The sequence below is a fragment of the Chiloscyllium plagiosum genome, unplaced genomic scaffold (genome assembly GCF_037043375.1).
Source record: "Chiloscyllium plagiosum isolate Xiang-an unplaced genomic scaffold, Cpla_swu_hap1 HiC_scaffold_17, whole genome shotgun sequence".
Classification (NCBI taxonomy): Eukaryota; Metazoa; Chordata; class Chondrichthyes; order Orectolobiformes; family Hemiscylliidae; genus Chiloscyllium; species Chiloscyllium plagiosum.
The window spans coordinates 66,856,006-66,874,221 of record NW_028270155.1 but is presented as its reverse complement, the minus strand read 5'-3'; the positions used below and the strand labels follow the sequence as shown (position 1 = coordinate 66,874,221).

The window sequence follows — 18,216 nt, the reverse complement described above, 5'->3', positions numbered from 1 at the left end:
TAAACCTAGCCCTTCACTTTTGGCCTTCACCACCGCATGATCAGAGACAGCTATATTCCCAATTTTACTGTCGGATCCAAAAGACAATTAAAATCCTCCCCATAATAATGTGCCATGTTCCAAAAGCACTCAACTTAGAGAAAGCACTAATCAAAAATTTGAGGGGATGTGCTGGATGACAGTAGACATTTAAAATGCCATATTCCTCCCTGTGTATCAGGGCTTTAAGTATCATTAACCATCCCTGCTCATCTTTCACCTGCTCTAATAGTGTGAACTGAAGATTTTTTTGAATAAGTACCACCACTCCCCTACTCTTAGTAGTAAAGGATGAAAAGAATACCCGGTCATAAGGCCCTCTGTTGTAATTTCAGGTGTTCCCCATCATCAAGATGGGTTTCCTGCAATAAAGCGATATCAACCATTTCCTTCTTAAGACTAGAAAGCACTTTTATCCTTTTAATAGGCAAATGACTTCCCTTAAAGTTCCAGGTGCACCATTTAATAAGACACTCAGCCATATCCCCTTTCAGAGACCCTTGAACCCCTGGGAATGAGAACCCTGCTTACAAAGTGCCGAGCATAAGTAAATAAAGAGTCATGGAGTCGAAGAACTATATATACAAAAACTACTCTATCATAACTATAAACAACTATTACTACCAAAAAACTACAAAGAAAACCAACTGTAAAATCTTGAATGGAAGACTCTTCCCCCTGCCCATGGGGGCACTCACCCTAGCCATCCCCTCCTTCACAGCTCCTTCAAACCCAGACTGTGCCCCAGCCTTAGGCCAGAAAAAAAAAGAGATGATCCTTAAATCAACATAAAAAAGACAAACTCAGGATGAACACTCCACCCGTCCCTGACTTCATGTCACCCCCTATTTGTAACTAAAAGGGAAACAGAAGAAACAAAAAAAAGGGGAGGAGACAACAAAGAACATCCACAAAATTCCCCATCAGAAAATCCAGTTATTAAAAAAAAGGAACAACTTATTCCAAGGTTTTCCACTCTTTCCAAAAAAGAAATTATTAGGGAGAAAGAAAGGAATAAAAAAAGGAAGGGAAAGAAGGAAAAGAGAACAAATATTCACTGTATTCTTCAGGCCAATCCATCTATTTTAAAGTGTCTACAAAGTTTTTTGCTTTATCTGCTGAGTCAAATGTATAAACTGAGTCCTCATGGCTGAAATGGTGCACTGCGGGATATCTCATGGAGTATTGGATGCCCAGGTTCCTCAGCCTCTTTTTAACTTCATCGAAGGACTTCCACTTTCGAATTACAGCTGCTGAAAAATCCTGGAAAAACATGATTTTTGACCCCTTGTACAGCAGTGCATGCGGATCATTTCCCAGTAATCTAGAAGCTTCTATCACTTTTTGCTTATCCTTACACAAGTGGAAGTGCACTAGGACTGGGCGGGGACGCTGCATTAGCCCTGACCTGTGCACTGTAACCCAATAAGCCCTTTCAATCTGCAACCTGCTGGACTCGATGTGAAGGCCCAAGAACTTCGGCAGCCAGCTTTCAAAGAAGCTGACTGGCTGCTCACCTTCCTGACCTTCAGGGAGCCCGACCTTGATTTTCAAGGTCATCAATATAGTCTCGCAAGGCCCACACCTCTCGCTCCAGCACCTGGATCCGACTGGATGAGGACTCCATCGCAGCTTCTGAGGCCTTAGTTCGACCCTCCACCTCCTCCAGCCACTCCCCGAGGCCCTGGATCTCCTGCTCATGCTTCTGCAGCATGGATGTGATAGGTTGGACCTTGGCACGAATCTCCCCACGGATCTTCTCAATCGCAGCCCCAGTTTTCAAGGTAAGTCTCTCCATCGCCGCAGCCAATTCCTGTGAGTCTGTCAGGTCCCAGGGTGTCCAGGAGAGGCTGCTGTTGCTGCTGTCCATGGTATGCCTGGTGCTTCAGGGGAGTGTCCTTCCTGCTGCTGTTTGCTTGCTCCTTTTCCCTTTGGCATCCTTCCCACTCCCAAATATTAACAAATATGTGTCCTGTAAGGTTTTAAACTAATAATTCCACCACTTAACTTGGCCAGGGATGGCAAAAAACACCAGTATGCCTTGGCTGTGAGGCAGAGCTGTCCACAGCAGTTCTACAGAATCGCCGCCATCTTGCCGAGTCGACCTCTGATTATTAAGGAATCTGAGAGTTTGGCTGTGAAGTATGATTTGGTCACTACAACTGTCAGTTTATTACCTGATTAGTCTGTGGAGCAATTCTAGTTCTTGCACAGGTCCCCAGATGTTAGGATGACTTTGCAAGTTCCACTGAGCAGAGTGTGCTTTTTTTTGTTTCAGTGCCTAATTGATATTTGGTGGTCTACCTAGTTCTGTTCTTGTTCACCTTTTCCATTCTGGTTTAAATACAAGTTAAGAGTTAGAAGTCAGCCATATTACTATAGGTCTGGAATTAGTTATAGGCCCAACCAGCATAAGAACAACCGATTTCTCCCAAGGAGATTGAATATGTGTTAATGGCAATCCAGCAGTTTCATTATTATTGAGATCAGCATTTTATACCAGATTTAAATTGGTGGTGGGATTTGAATTCAAATTTCCAGAGTTTTAACCCAGGCCTCTGTACTAGTCTCGTGCTATCTACAACTTTATAAGCATTCCCTTATGTGGAATGTCAGTCAAAATGTTTCATCATTTCAGCAGCATTTTTTACTTGTTACCTGGTAGGACAAGGTGAAGAATTACTTGGGTTAATTCCCAATGTAGAAAATTTGTCTTCCACTTCTGGTCTCCTGTGCACTTTCTCTCGTTGCACTTTCTCATCAATATTTGGTGACTATTTTAAGGTAGAGCTGCTGAGTCGATGGAATATCCACTCTCACCTACGATGCCTGAAATGTTCTCTCCCTTAAGAGCTTCTTCAAACCATATTTTTAAATGATGCTCTTTTCAACATGACTGAAAATGATTTTTTTTCCCATTGAAAAATGCTTTAGAAAAATTACTACTTTGTATTAAAAGTAGACTGCATTTTATATAAAATATATGATAACTTAGAATTTTCAATGATTTTTTTCCCATTGAAAAATGCTTTAGAAAAAATCATTGAAAATTCTAAATTATCATATATTTTATATAAAATGCAGTCTACTTATAATACAAAGTTCCTTAACGCAAATTGTAGAATAATTCTTTTTAGTATCAATTTCCTCTCTTTTCTTATTTACACTGCTTAATTAACTTAATTAAACACAGAATCCATTTTAAATTGTCAATAGACGAATAATTTGTCATCAAAGTGTGAGGAAATCAAAATATTCTGTGCAAAATTAAATAAAAACAAGAAATTTTTAACAGTATGTTTTCTTCTTGCCCTGTTAGGTTGTACTTTGTTGCAGCTCGTGAGGGTCACCTCCCTCAAATACTGTCCATGATCCATGTGACTCGATTCACACCAGTCTCAGCACTACTCATAAATGTAAGAATTCGGTCTCAATGCTGTCATGAGATATTCTTTTCCTGCAACTGCAGTTACAATGTAAAAAGTTGATTTGTAGGGTAGTTCCAGAATGGAAATCCTGATGAGCCATGTGATTCACTATTTATGTGTCTTTATATGTAATAGGACATGGCTATTTCTGTCATAAGTCCCCAACGTAATGTTTCAACGTATAAAAAATAGCACAGAAGTTAAAGTGCTTCGTCTAAAATACCGACATTTGGAAAATTGTGAGATGTACCCCTAAGTACCATCTCGGTGCATTTTAATAATGCCATTATCAGACATCTGGAACAAAGAATTGAAAATAGCATGGTTATGAAGAGTGAAGAGAATAGGAAGCAGATCAAGAAAAGCATGTATTGATTTATTCAAGTTGTGAGGAAGGGTCACTCAGCCCAAAACCTTACCATTGATTTCTCTCTATATATGCTACCAGGCCTACTCAGCATTTCAAGCAATTTCTGTTTTTGTTTCTGATTTACAGCAACCACTGTTCCTTTGATTTTTCTTTTGGAAACCTCTACAGAGGTTTCAGTTTCACCTGATTAACAACTAACATATGAATTTAGATGTTATTTTCAATGAATGAACAATATATATAGATTCTTTCAGAACAAAAGAATTGTCCAAAGAACTTTACAGTCAATGAAGAACTTTAGAAATCTAATCATTATTCTTGAAGGAATTAAGTATTTACATTTTTACAGGATAGAAAAATGATTCACAGACTTCCTTTCTGCATGGAATAATAATTAAACAGACAGTATTTTCACATAAAGTACTTACAAATTATATATTGAAAGAATGTACATGTGCCAGATTTTTGCAACTAAGATGGATAGCTCGAATTGGGAATTTGGCAGGCTGACCTCAGTATAAAGAGTTCTAGTACACATATTCTTTATGGGAAGATGGAAGCTGCAAACAGTCAAGCCCACCAACTCTGCTAGCAGATCATGGGCAGTCATCAGCAGATGAGTGGTACAGGCTTGTTAGAAGACCCACCTTGCTTCCCTGAGCATTCAGTCCCCATTAAATTAAAAGTGGTTAGGCCCTCCTGCCCTCATTCCACACAATGCTTCACACACAATTTCTTGCTACTTCTTATCCACTCCCATGCATCTTTGATAGCATTAACTGGCATGGAATGAGATCCTATCAGTTGACCCCATACTTTCCGATGCTACCTCATACCACCTTGCTATCTCCATAGTCACTTAACCAGGTATGCACTATGAGATGACCTCATGGAGGTGAAAAAAAATTCCAACAATCCAGCAGAGCTGTCCACTCAAAATATTTTTTAAAACTCTCATTCATGAAACCTATATAGTTTTTAAATCCTTCCTTTTCAATTGCTTATAAAAACACAAGCCTTTGTTCAAAGCTAATTCTTTGATAATCTCTAAACTGTCAATCAAAATGTGAGTTCAGCCCCTGCTAAGTGTTATTGTAATCTTTGGAAGTCAGCCAACCACTCATATTATCCTTAACTATATTAAGAGCCCTTGGGAATGCCAACATTGAATTCTGTTGAAACTGGAGGAACAATATTTGTTTTCTAACCTACACTGGATGGAACCAAATCATCAAAGCAGTCCAGCAACCAGTGTCTTTTTTTAAACTCAACCGATTTTCTGTTCATTATTAAAAGATTAGGAATTAAAATCATGACACTTTCACTCACCTTATCTGTCCTTCAAGAGAATTCTGTTTATTCCATAAATTTGTGACTCTCACTCTTTTGGAATAACAAAATTTGCATTCAATGATAATTTCAAATGGCCCTTATGAGCTTGGGTTTCCCCACCAATGCTCAAATTACACAGGTTATTCACCCAGTGTCTCCAGGTCACCCAGGAGAATTCATTCCCATAGGCAAATAATCAGAGAAGGAGAAAGTGAGAACTGCAGATGCTGGAGTACCAGAGTTGAAAAATGTGGTGCTGGAAAAACACAGCAGGCCAGGCAGCATCCAAGGAGCAGGTGAATCGATGTTTCGGGCATAAGCCCTTCTTCTAGTCAAGAATTAAAAAACAACTGGGTTCAAATGAATCTCTTGAATAGTATAAAGAGTGTGGAGGCATTCTTAAGAGGGAGATCAGAAAGACAAAGAGAGGACATGAGGTAGCTTTGTCAAATAAGGTTAAGGATAATCTAAAAGACATTCTACTAGTACATTAAAAGCAAAAGAACACCAAGAGAGAGTAGGGCCACTTTAAGGATCAAACAGATCGTTTTTGTTTTGAACCTCAGGAAATGGGAGAAGTTTAAATAAATATTTGCATCAGTTTTTACTGTGAAGAAAGAAAGAAAGAGGCTAGAGAACTCAGGGAAATAAATATTGATGTTTTGAAAACAGGTTACAATACAAAAGAGGAAGTGCTGGAGGTCTTAAAAGGTGAATAAATCTCTAGGACCTGATCCAGTGTAACCCAGAATTTTGTGAGAAATTAGAGAGGAAACTGCAGTACCCCTTGCAGAAATATTTGTATCATCCTTAAATACGGTGGGGTGCTGAATGACTAGAGAGTGGCTAATGTTGTGCCTATTGTTTAAGAAGGGATGTAAGGAGAATATCCGAGCAGGGAAATCCTAACAAGGTGTTATAGACCGGTGAGTCTGACTTCGCAGGTGGGTAAGTCGTTGATAATGATTCTGAAAGACAGGATTTTTATGCAATTAGACAGGCCAGAAATGATTAGGGATAGTCAGCATGGTTTCGGTGTGAGGGAAATAATGTCTCACAAACTTGATTGCGTTTTTTTGAGAAAGTAGCCAAGATTGACGGGGCAGAGCGGTAGACATTAGTAAAATCTTTGACATGATCCCATATGGTAGACTAATTGGTAAAGTTAGATCATGTGGGATTCAGGGTGAGTGTGCCAGTTGGATGCAAAATTAGCTTAAAGGCAGAATGATTGTGGACGGTTGCTTTTTGGACTGGAGGCCTGTGACCAGTAACGTACCACAAGGATTGATGCTGGGTCCACTTTTAGTTGTCATTTATATAAATGATCTAGATGAGAATATAGAAAGCATAGTTAATAAGTTTTCGGATGACACCAAGATTGGTTGTATAGTGGACAGTGAAGAAGGTTATCTAAGATTACAAAGAGATCTTGATCAGTTGGGTCATTGGGCTGAAGAATGGCAAGCAGAGTTTAATTTGGATAAATGCATTTTGGGAAATCACATAAGACTTATACAATTAAAAGTACAGCCTTGGGCAGTGTTTGTAAAAACAAAGAAACTTAGGGGTTCAGACACATAATTCTTTGAAGTTCACATTACATGTCGGGAGGGTAGCTAAGAAGGCATTTAACCTGCTTGCCTTCATTGCTCAGACCTTTGAGTATAGGAATTGGGACAAAATGTTCAGGTTGTACAGGAAGTTGGTGAAGCCTCTTCTGGAGTGGTGTATCCAATTATGGCCTCCCTGTTATTGGAAGGATATTATTAAACTGGACAGAATTAAAAAGTGGTTTACCAGGATGTTGAATGGAGAGGCTGGACATTTTTCATTAGAGCATAGGAGTTTGAGAAATGACCTTGCAGAGGTTTATAAAATAATAAGGGATATAGACAAGGTGAATGGCAGGTGTCTTTTTCCCCTGGGTGGGGTTTCAAAAATGGAGGGGGATGTGCTTTTAAGGTGAGAGGAGAAAGATTTAAAAAAGACATGAGGGGCATTATGTTTACACCAAGAGTGGTTCATGTGTGGAATGAACTTGCAGGAGAAATGGTGGATGCAGTTACAAATAGTGTTTAGAAGACATTTAAGTGAGTACATGAATAAAAAATGTTTGGAGGGATATGGGCCAAGCGCAGGCAGTTTAGTTAGGGGTTATGGTCAGCATGGACTAATTGGACTAAATGGTCTGTTTCTATACTGTATGACTCTATAACAGCAAGCAGTTAGGAAAATAAGTGCTGGCGATGAGAGAGTTTCCAAGGCTGCCTTTTGCTGAGAGCTAGAAGTTGGCAGTGCAAAGGGTGCAGGAAGCCAGCTTTGGACAATATGAAGGGCTTCTTACAAGATCAAGAGCTGGTGGTATAGACCCTGTGTATTTGTGTGTGTTTGTTATTGTGAATAGAAACAATAGGTCAGATTTTCCATTGAGTGGCAATCCCATGCAGATTGTCAATCCAGCCCTTCTTTTTCATGAAAGAAACAAGCTGTCCGTTTTTCTGAGAGGAGATTCCATTTACGTAGCATAAAACTATCAAAGGATGACAAACCACACCCCTTTTTCATTTGTCATAATCAGGCTTTTGAAGGTCCAGAGAGCTACTTTGACAGCTGTTGTTAAAGGGTAAGTGCTTAGCTAAGTGTGATTTTAAGCTTCTGAGAGGGTTGGCTGCCAGATAGGGGCTGGAGGGCCAGGCAATTAGGTCGCCAACTGGGGAATGGGGTAGCTTGCCAGATAGTAGGATGATGAGGTACGTAGGGGGATAGAGTTTTGGGGAAGTAGGGTGCCAAATAGTTACTTATAAGTTAAACTATCTATTTAATAGTCAAACTTTTTCTGAGTAACCAATTTACTTAACTTCATCAGGACCAACTGAAGGTAGATTCCAGGAGTAGTGGAATTGCCCAGTGGACAATTTGATTTTCTGATCAATTTCTTCTGTGTGCTATGATTGCAGAATCCCATTCTACTATCTACACTTACAAAATGATTGTCAGACCAGATAAAAATCTACCTGAATAACTTATGCTGTTATTTTATATTAACTTAAATACTGTAGTAACTAGGAAATTAATGTTTTACTTCTGTAGTGTTACTTTAATGGAAAGTTGAATCCAAATAGTCCAAATGTCTAAACACACACATATATACACACACAAGGTATTGCTACTATAAACAGCATCACCCAATAATTGAATTATTTATGAAAAAAAGCCCCAAAAATCAAAACAAAAGGAGCCCGAAAGGGGGAAAAGATATTGTCTCATGTCCCAAATGAGATCTAGAGTCATAGAGACATACAGCAGGGAAACAGACCCTTCTGTCCAACTCGTCCATGCCAACCAGATATCCCAACCCAAACTAGTCCTACCTGCCAGCACCCAGCCCATATTCTTCCAAACCCTTCTTTTTCATAAACCCATCCAAATGACTTCTAAATGTTGCAATTGTACTAGCCTCCACCACTTCCTCTGGCAGCCCATTCCATACACATACCACCCTCTGCTTGAAAAAGTTCCCCTTAGGTCTCTTTTATATTTTTCCCCTCTTACCCTAAACCTATGCCCTCCAGTTCTGGACTCCCCCACCCCAAGGAAAAAGACTTTGTCTGTTTATCCTATCCATGTCCCTCATGATTTTATAAACCTCTACAAGGTCACCCTTCAGCTTCTGACACTGCAGGGAAAACAGCCCTAGCCTGTTCAGCCTCTCCCTATAGCTCAAATCCTCCAACCCTGGCAACATCCTTGTAAATCTTTTCTGAACCCTTTCAAGTTTCACAACATCCTTCCGATAAGAAGGAGACCAGAATTGCACGCGATATTCCAAAAGTGGCTGAACCACTGTCTTGTACAGCCGCAACATGACCTCCCAACTCCTGTACTCAATACTCTAACCAATAAAGGAAAGCATACCAAACGCCTTCTTCACTATCCTATCTACCTGCAACTCTACTTTTAAGCAATTATGTACCTGCACTCCAACAGCTCTTTGTTCAGCAACACTCCCTTTGACCCTACCAGTAAGTATATATGTCCTGCTAAGATTTGCTTTCCCAAAATGCAGTATCTTGCATTTATCTAAATTAAACTCCATCTGTCACTTCTCAGCCCATCTGATCAAGATCCCATTGTAATCTGAGGTAACCCTCTTCGCTGTCCACTACACTTCTAATTTTAGTGTCATCTGCAAACTTACTAACTGTACCTCTTATGCTCGCATCCAAATCATTTATATAAATGACATAGAGGTCCCAGCACCAATCCTTGTGGCACTCCACTGGTCACAGGCCTCCAGTCTGAAAAACATCCCTCACCACCACCCTCTGCCTTCTACCTTTGAGCCAGTTCTGTATCCAAATGGCTAGTTCTCTCTGTATTCCATGAGATCTAACCTTGCTAATCAGTCTCCCAGGGGGAACCTTGTCGAACACCTTACTGAAGTCCATATAGATTACGTCCTTCGCTCTGCCCTCATCAATCCTCTTTGTTACTTCTTCAAAAAACTCAATCACATTTGTGAGACATGATTTCCCATGACAAAGCCATATTGATTATCCCTAATAATTCCTTGCCTTTCCAAATACGTGTACATCCTGTCCCACAGGATTCCCTTCAACAACTTGGCCACCACCGATGTCGGGGTCACTGGTCTATAGTTCTCTGGCTTGACTTGACCACCTTTCTTAAACAGTGGCACCATGTTAGCCAATCTCCAGTCTTCCAGCACCTCACCAATGACTATCGATGATACAAATATCTCAAGAGGCCCAACAATCTCTTCCCTAGCTTCCCACAGAGTTCTAGGGTACACCTCATCAAGTCTGGGGGATTTATCCACTTTTATGTGTTTCAAGATATCCAGCACTTCCTCCTCTGTAATATGGACATTTTTCAAGATGTCCCCATCTATTTCCCTACATTCTATATCTTCCACGTCCTTTTCACAGTAAACACTGATGTGAAATACTCATTTAGTACCTCTCCCATCTCCTGCGATTCCACACAAAGGCCGCCTTGCTGATCTTTTAAGGGTCCCTACTCTCTCCCTAGTTACCCTTTTGTCCTTAATGTACTTGTGAAAACCCTTTGGATTCTCCTTAACCCTATTTGCCAAAGCTATTTCATGTCCCCTTTTTGCCCTCCTGATTTCCCTCTTAAGTAGACGCCTACTGCCTTTTGTACTCTAAGAATTCATTCAATCTATCTTTTCTATACCTGACATAAGTTTCCTTCTTTTTCTTAACCAAACTCTCAATTTCTTTAGTCATCCAGCATTCCCTACACCTGCCAGCCTTTTTTTCACTCTAACAGGAATATCCTGTCTCTGGACTCTCGTTGTCTCATTTCTGAAGGCTTCCCATTTTCCAGCCGTCCCTTTACCTGCGAACATCTGCCCCCAATCAGCTTTTGAAAGTCCTTGCCTAATACTGTCAAAATTAGCCTTCCTCCAATTTAGTACTTCAAATTTTAGATCTGCTCTGTCCTTTTCCATCACTATTTTAAAACTATTAGAATTATGGCTACTGGCCCCAAAGTGCTCTCTCACTGACAGCTCAGTCACCTGCCCTGCCTTATTTCCCAAGAGTAGGTCATGTTTTGCACCTTCTTTAGTAGGTACGTCCACATACTGAATCAGAAAATTTTCTTGTACACACTTAACACTATGACAGTCCCAGTCTATGTTTCGAAAGTTAAAATCCCCTACCATAACCACCCTATTATTCTTACAGATAACTGAGATCTCCTCACAAATCTGTTTCTCAATTTCCCAATGACTATTAGTGCATCTATAATACAATACCAATAAGGTATCATTCCTTTCTTATTTCTCAGTTCAACACAAATAACGTCCCTGGATGTATTGCCGAGAATATCCTCCCTCGGTACAGCTGGAATGTTATCCCTTCCCAAAAATGCCACTCCCCATCCTCTTTCGCCTCGCTTTTTGTCCTTCCTGCAGCATTTGTATCCTGGAACATTGGCCAGTCCTGTCCAACCCTGAGCCATGTTTCTGTCATTGCTATGATATCCCAGTCCCATGTTCCTAACCATGCCGAGTTCATCTGTCCTTCCCTGTTAGGCCTCTTGCATTGAAATAAATGCAGTTTAATTTATCAGTCCTACCGTGTTCTCTGCTTTGTCCCTGCCTGCCATGACTGTTTGACTCACCTTTGTTCTCAACTGTACCAGTCTCAGATTGATCTCTTTCCACACTATCTCCCTGGGTCCCACCCATCCACCTTAATAATTTAAATCCTCCTGAGCAGCTCTAACAAATCTCCCTGCCAGTACAGAGGAACCTCGATTATCGAAATAGCAATTATCCGAAAGAGATCTCGAGGTCCCGACAGAAACATTACATCAAAGACATGTTTCCAATAGTGATCTGTTTACAGTGATTAAACAGGCATGTCTCCAAATGACTGACCTCCCGTCCTCTCTCTTCCCACACTTTCCCTGGTGTTCTACACAGGGGTGTACCCTAAACCCCCCCCCTCGTCCCCAGATAATCTTTCCAACATTGTCCTGTACAGGGTAAATGTGGAACCTGTCAAAAAGTTGTAGTAAAATGTTGTGTGTCTGTGTGTGCTATTTGGAGACTCACCCCACAAAGGCAGTTGCAGCAGTCTTTTGGTGTCCAGTCCTGCTGCCCCGGAGTGTGGGCAGGGGTGGAAGGGGGAGGTTGGTGTTGGTGGGGATGGGGGGCAGAGTTGGACAAGGTTGGGGGAACAGGCGAGGGTCATAGGACGGGGTTGTAGAGTGGGCGGTGTTGGACGGGATTGGGGTGGGGTCAGGTTTGGGGGCAGGAGGTGAGTAGGGGTTGTGTTGGATGGGTTTGGGGGTGGCCAGGGGCGTGTTGGATGGGGATGGGGTGGGGTTGATGGAGTTGGGGGCGGGGCTCGCATGCTGTGCTGCTGCAGTCTCCTGAACAGGGAACAGACTTTAAAAACTCCCAAGCCCCTGAGGAAAGGCATTTAATCGATTATCTGAATGAAATAGTGCCCATCCATCTTGTTCGAATAATCGAGGTTCCCCTGTATATTAGACCCCTTCCAATTCAGGTGCAATTGATCCTCCTTGTACAGGTAACTTCTACCCCAGAAGAGATTCCAATGATCCAAAAATGTGAATCCTTCTCCGATACACTAGCTCCTCAGCCATGCATGCATCTGCTCTATCCTCCTTTTTCTACCCTCAGTAGCTCGCAGCACCGGGAGTAATCCAGATATTACTACTCTCAAGGACCACCTTTTTAAATTCCTACCTCTCTATATTCTCCCTTAAGAATCTCATCTTTTCCCTTCCTTTGTCATTGGTTCCATTGTGTACAATGACCTCCTGCTGGTTCCTCTCCTGCTTGAGAACATTCTACACCTCTGAGACATCCTTGATCCTGTCACCAGGGAAGCAACACACCATTATTTTTCACTGCCAGCCCAGAAACATCTGTCTGTGCCTCGGACTAGAGAGTCCCCTAACACAATTGATCTCTTCGAGCCCAATGTACCCCTCATTGCATTAGAGCCAGTCTCAATACCAGAAATGTTCTTGCTACATTCCCCTGAGAATCCATCATCCACTACATTTTCCAAAGCAGCATACTTGTTTGAAATGGGGATAGCCACAGAAGACTCCTGTGAAAATGAAATCTATCTGAAATGGGGGCATTCATGCAATGCAGCTGTTTTCCGGATCCTCCAAATCATCTAAACTGAGATACCTGATCCTGTTTTTCATAAAAAGTAGACATCCTGTAAAATGGTCTAGTCTTAAACAGTCATTCGAACATTTCAATGCCTATGCAACAAGTGCTTCAGCACTTTGCAATGTTCTTAAGCTGTGAAAAGCATTAAATAACAGTCTTTTGATTGGCCACTTTACTAACAAGCAACTTTTATCTTTGAAACATTTTCACTATGCAGTTTCACTCAAATACATGAAGAACTCTCTATTTCCATTTATATGATCCTGTAGGAACAAGTAGAACCTTACTTAAGTAATCAATTCTCTGCTGGATTATTTAACTTTCCCTTGTAAAGACTTTGTGTGCCAAAAGAATATGTTTAGCTTGTTAAGGAATTTACACAAGGAAATCTGTCAGTGTCCTGTGGAAAATGGCAGGATTTAATGTAGGACAGACTTTGGCAAACCAAGGTCAGACCCATTTGCAGAGATCTGTAGAGACTATTTTGTCACTAAATAGAATTCCAATGCCAGAGTGGTTCTTTTGTAACAGGTTTGGTAACAGGATTTTTTCAGTGACATGGGATAAAATTTGTCTAAATAGGGTTGTGTGAACTCCTCACTGAAAGTAATAAAAATAGTTTAAGAACAACCTGGCAGCTGACATCTAAGTATCTGACCTTGGCTATCAACTGTTTAAATGCCACATTCAGAAAATAGTATGCTTTGCTTTGATTGGGCTGATTTAGATTAACTCTAAAACTGGACTAAAGTCACAGCCTATGTTTCTTTTTATGGTGCCACTCACAAATTAGATATGCCATTGTGATATCTGTGAGTACAGCAGTGGCAAGACATGCAAAAGATTTAGCAGCTGTTTCACTACATATTTTAACTTTTTATTCAAAGGTTTGTATGTTGAAAAAAAAAAGTCCCCAGGCTTTCCGTCTTTAGAATATAATGAAGGATTTCTCAAGAGTTGCTACAACTCTAATTAGTGTCTAATGATGATGTTCACTCTTGGCAGGGTATACTAACAATGATCTTCTTGATTGTGGAGGACATATTTGAACTTATTTACTACTATAGCTTCATTTATTGGCTCTTTATGGGATTGACTATCATCGGGCAAATCTATCTACGCTATAAGCAGCCAAACAGACGCAGGCCTCTCAAGGTAAGGCCTACGTATACAGAAATCCAGGCGATTAGAAGGTTTAATCAATGAATAATTCAACTAAGATTATGATGTTCCTAATCTTCTATTGTGCAAAGTTTACTAATCTTAGATTGGGAATAAGTACAATTGGCCTCTGTTTCCCTGGGTTGGCCAAGAGAAAAATTAATATGGTTGTAATAATTATCCATTAAACTCTGCTGGAAAGCATGTAAGCATATCCAATAAGAATATTGTTAGATTTGATGTGGTGCCCCTGCTGCAAAGCCTGACAAGGTCAGACATCCTGTACAACCATGCCTAATATAAAGAGTAAGTACTTTGGGAATGGTGGTGAGAATATTGTTGAGAAAAGCTCACCTCGCCTTGTAATCTATTAAGATATAAGGGACAAAGAACTCCCAAATTCCACTATTTAATGAAAATACGATCAATTTATTCCTTAACTCTAAAAGGGAACATTAAACAACTATTCACAACTCTAAGCCCCCCCTCTTCTCTTAACTGATTATCTGCCTTCAACTTTATAACAATTAGCACACTTATTAAAATTACATCAACTTCATTTCAAAACTATACAGCAGCTATTGTCGTTGTCTCTTCTTCCGGCTGAAGATCTCCCTGGGTCATCATCTTTTACTGTAAATATTTTTTACATGAAGAAGGTACCTTTGATAGTGTTTTTGAATGGCAGTCTCTCTCAGTGGTAATGGCAGTTACTCTGTCTGACTTTCAAATTGCCTGCCTTTTTTATCCCAACATCGGATCGTCTCATTGGTTCAATGTTGGCCAAATAAATTCAAAATTGATTGGGATTTAGTATCCTGGGTGTAATTTAAACTGATTGGTTAAATTCAAATTGTTGTCAAAACCACCACCAACTCAGGTACCTATTTCACAGCCAAATGTTACATAATTTAAATTTTCCAGTACACTGAGACTGCTAGTTAGTCATATGACAGGTGCTTGTAAGCTCTCAGTGCAAAACAGCATTCATTCTCTATAAGTACAATAACATGCCTTCAACTTCAAGGCAGTAAATAAAAACTAGAATTCAAAGTTGGTTTCAGTAATAGAGACTTTGAAACTTTTATTCAATATCATGTATTACCCATCTTGTTCACTGACATCCTTTGAGGAAGGAAATCTGCCATTTTTGTCCAGCCTACAAGTGACTTCAGAGTCACGGCAAGGTGGTTGACTTTCAACTGTCCTCTGAAATAGCCTCCCAGCCCACTTGATTGTATTAAACCACAGCAGAAAGAATGAATCAGTGCTCTGGTGTGCCAAGTAGTATTCCATCACCTTGAAAGGGCATTTGGAGATGAACAACAGATGCTGGCCTTGCCTGTGTCAATCTCATCTCATGAATGATTTTTTTTAAGCCAACACATTAAGCCAGAAGAATTAGCTGTTTGAACCATGGTCTTTGTTTAATGGTTAGATGTTTTCTCATCAACCTGTTCAGAGATTTATTACACACCTCTACAGCAGCTAGGTCTTGAACTGCTTTCACTGTCTGGTGAGAATGGAGGAAAGAAATTTGAATCTGGTATCCCACTCTTAATTACTGTCCAGTGACAAGCTGAATAAAATACATATACAGTTAATTGGTAACAGAAACACCTTTGGTCGTGATGTTTCTCAGGCTCTCTTAGAAATAATAGCCAAGTTGTGAGGTACCTTAACATTGAGAAATACCACCTTCAGGGAAGGTGGGGGTCAGGGGTGGCAGTGGAGGGGTGGGTGGGTGTAATTTCAAAATACATAACTGGATTCACTACTTTATAAAATCTAAGATTAAAGACTTCTATTTCAGTAAAGAAATGCTGAGATCAAAATAGTATGAGCGAAAAGTACACCAGACTCCGAGTATATTTAATGTTTCCCATTGTTAATCTTTAACAATTTAGCTCGACTATTAAGGTTTTGCACCCTTTTTCTGCATTGTCCACCAAGGGAATCCCAATCCTATCAAATCCTTTAATCATCTTGAATAACTCAATTGAGTTATTCTGATAACAATCTGCATTCAAGGGAATTTCAACTGATTCCAAACAAGTTGCCCTTGTCATTTAATTCTTTTAACCTGGTATTGAGTAAATCTGTAGTGCAATGGCCTGTTTATCTTTCCTGATATGTAGAAGCAAGAAATTAATGTATTCTAGTAGTCTGATTCCTGCTGGCTAATTTACAATTTAATACAAAGCTTATAACGTTTGCTTTCATTTCTTACAATTCTTATAAGTCTGATCTCTCTTCTTTCTCACCAATCAGCTCAACCTGTTTTGCCCAATTTTATTCTGTCTATGTACCGCCTGTTTGACAGCAATACCTGCATACACCGATGGTATGAATTCCCTGATTGGGATTGCAATTGTGTTGTCTGGACTACCAGTCTTCATCATTGGTCACTGTGTAGCAAAAATAAAATGGCCAATTTGTATCCAAAGAATTACAAGTAGGTAACAGGTTTAAACAATGTGTTTGTAAATAATGAGCTTTTAAATGACAAATAGCTACAGCGTCTTAGATTCTGTTAAACATGTTCATGCCAAAATTTATCTACAGGAATATTGTTCTTTTCAAATAGTAATGACAAGTCACCTAGTACCTCCTCAAAAGCTAGTCTAAACACAAGTGAAGCCCTGAGCCTACTTGTGATATGACAATCTCTTTCTAAAACTGATTGGCCAGACCACCAGGGATAACTCCCTTGCTCTTCTTCAAAGTAGTGCCTTGTATTTCTTTTAAATCCACTTGAATGTGTGATAGGGCCTTGATTTAACAATGAGAAACAGCATCTTGTCAGTACTGCACCAAAGGGTCAGCCTTCATTTTAATGTGCAAGAATTGGAGGAGTGTGACTTGAAAGTTTCTGACTCAAAGGTAAACTTTTATTAATCAGAAACAGACCCTTGGTCCAACTCGGCCGTGCTGACCAGACATGTCAATCTGACCTAGTCGCATTTGCCAGCATTTGGCCCATATCCCTCAAAACCCTTCCTGTTCTTACCCTCATCTGGATGCCTTTTAAATGTTGTAACTGTAGCCACCTCCATCCCTTCCTCTAGCAGCTCGTTTCAACCATGCACGACTCTCTCCACAAAAGATTACCCCTCAGGGTGTTTTTAAATCATTCCCCTCTCACCTTAAACCTATGCCCTTCAGTCTTGGATTTTCCCCCACCCTCTGAAAAATACCTTAACTATTCACCCTATCCATGCCCCTTAATTTTATAAACCTCTAAGGTAACCACACAACCTCTGATGCCCCGGGGGTAAAAAGAAAAGTTCCAGCCTATTCAGCCTCTCCCTATAACTCAAACCCTCCAGCTCCAGCAACATTTTTGTAAATCTTTTCTGTACCCACTTAAGTGTAACAACATCCTTCCTAAAGAAGGGTGACCAGAATTGTACAGTGCAGTCTTCTAAAAGTGGCCTCACCAATGTCCTGTACAGCTGCAACATGACATCCCATGTCCTACACTCAATGTTTTTTCATGTAACATGGGCATCGCTGACTAGATCAATAGTTAGTGCCCATTCACCACCTCTTGAATCCTTGCAATTCGTGTGGTTTAGGTACACTTGATAGTGTTGATTTTGATCCAGCTACAATGAAGGAACAGCAACATAGTTCCAAATCAGGAACTGTGTGCGCCATGGAGGGCAACTTGCAGGTAGTGACATTCCTGTGCATCCGTTGTTATAATCCTTCTAGGTAACAAAGGAACATAGGAAGATTCTGTGGGGAAAACCTTGGTGAGTTGCTGCAGTGCTGTGGAAGTGAATGTTGAGGATGAGATAAAAATGGGGTGCCAATCATGAGAGATATTTTTACCTGAACGGTGTCAAGTTACAAATTGAGTCATATCTTACAATTTTGTTGCAATAGTTCAAAATCACTTCAATGACAATAACGCTTTAAGCTGTCTCGCAGTAATGGATGGTGCTACTGGGAAAATATAGTTAGTGTGCATGCAACATGATTCAAAGCATAAAACAACTACTTTGCTCACAATTTTACCATCTTCAAAGCTTCACAAAAAAGTCCTTCCTTTCCTGAAACTAATTTAGCAACCTGTCCAACTACGATGTATTAGAGTGGCACAGCGATTAGCTCTGCTACTTCACAGTAGCAGGGACCCACGTTCAATTCCAGCCTTGGGCTACGATAGG

At 40.3% G+C, this 18,216-nt stretch overlaps 1 protein-coding gene across 1 annotated transcript in view; it reads left to right on the top strand.

Annotated features, from left to right (window-relative positions):
- LOC122558545 (Y+L amino acid transporter 2-like) overlaps positions 1-16,693 on the top strand; it is a 93,209-nt gene extending 76,516 nt beyond the window's left edge. The window contains exons 6-8 of the mRNA XM_043707254.2: positions 3,359-3,455; positions 13,886-14,035; positions 16,313-16,693. Coding sequence (XP_043563189.1) covers positions 3,359-3,455; positions 13,886-14,035; positions 16,313-16,504 — 439 coding nt within the window. The 3' untranslated portion in view covers positions 16,505-16,693. The remainder of the gene's footprint in view (positions 1-3,358; positions 3,456-13,885; positions 14,036-16,312) is intronic.
- The last annotated feature ends 1,523 nt before the right edge of the window (positions 16,694-18,216 follow it).